The 427-nt window shown below is 73.1% G+C and overlaps 1 protein-coding gene across 1 annotated transcript in view; it reads right to left on the bottom strand.

Moving 5' to 3' along the window:
• The window catches only part of MDK (midkine (neurite growth-promoting factor 2)), a 1,565-nt gene extending 1,164 nt beyond the window's left edge, over positions 1-401 (bottom strand). The window contains exons 1-2 of the mRNA XM_006772261.2: positions 293-401; positions 1-151 (exon numbers count right to left, since the gene is read on the bottom strand). Coding sequence (XP_006772324.1) covers positions 1-151; positions 293-368 — 227 coding nt within the window. The 5' untranslated portion in view covers positions 369-401. The remainder of the gene's footprint in view (positions 152-292) is intronic.
• Positions 402-427: the final 26 nt, after the last annotated feature.

The following is a 427-nucleotide window of genomic DNA, read 5'->3' as shown; positions in this document are numbered from 1 at the left end:
CAGTTGCACGGCACCCGGCAGCGGAGGCGCTGAGTCTGGGCCCCGCAGGTCCCTTCGCGGAAGCCCGCCCCGCAGTCCTTGTTGCTGGGGGTGCAGGGTCCCCAGGTCCACTCGGCGCATTCGCTCCCCGGGCCGCCCTTCTTCACTTTGTCTAAAACGCACGGGGAGCAGCGCTCAGGACCCGGGGCTCCCGTTCCGGGGGTCCCGGCCTCGGAGCCCAGGAGGCCAGCCCGAGGCGGCCGGCCTCACCTGCCCGTCTCCGGCCTCCTCCGCCCCCCACGCCTGACATCACCTTTCTTTTTGGCCGCCGCGGAGGTGAGCGCCAGCAGGGCGAGGAAGGCGAGGAGGAGGAAGCCTCGGTGCTGCATCCTGGGGAGAGGGGGGGCGGGGGACACGGGTCAGGGGAGGGCGCCCGCCCTTCCCCTCG

This window comes from Myotis davidii, unplaced genomic scaffold, assembly GCF_000327345.1.
Source record: "Myotis davidii unplaced genomic scaffold, ASM32734v1 scaffold265, whole genome shotgun sequence".
Classification (NCBI taxonomy): domain Eukaryota; kingdom Metazoa; phylum Chordata; class Mammalia; order Chiroptera; family Vespertilionidae; genus Myotis; species Myotis davidii.
This window is presented reverse-complemented; position numbering and strand designations above follow the sequence as displayed.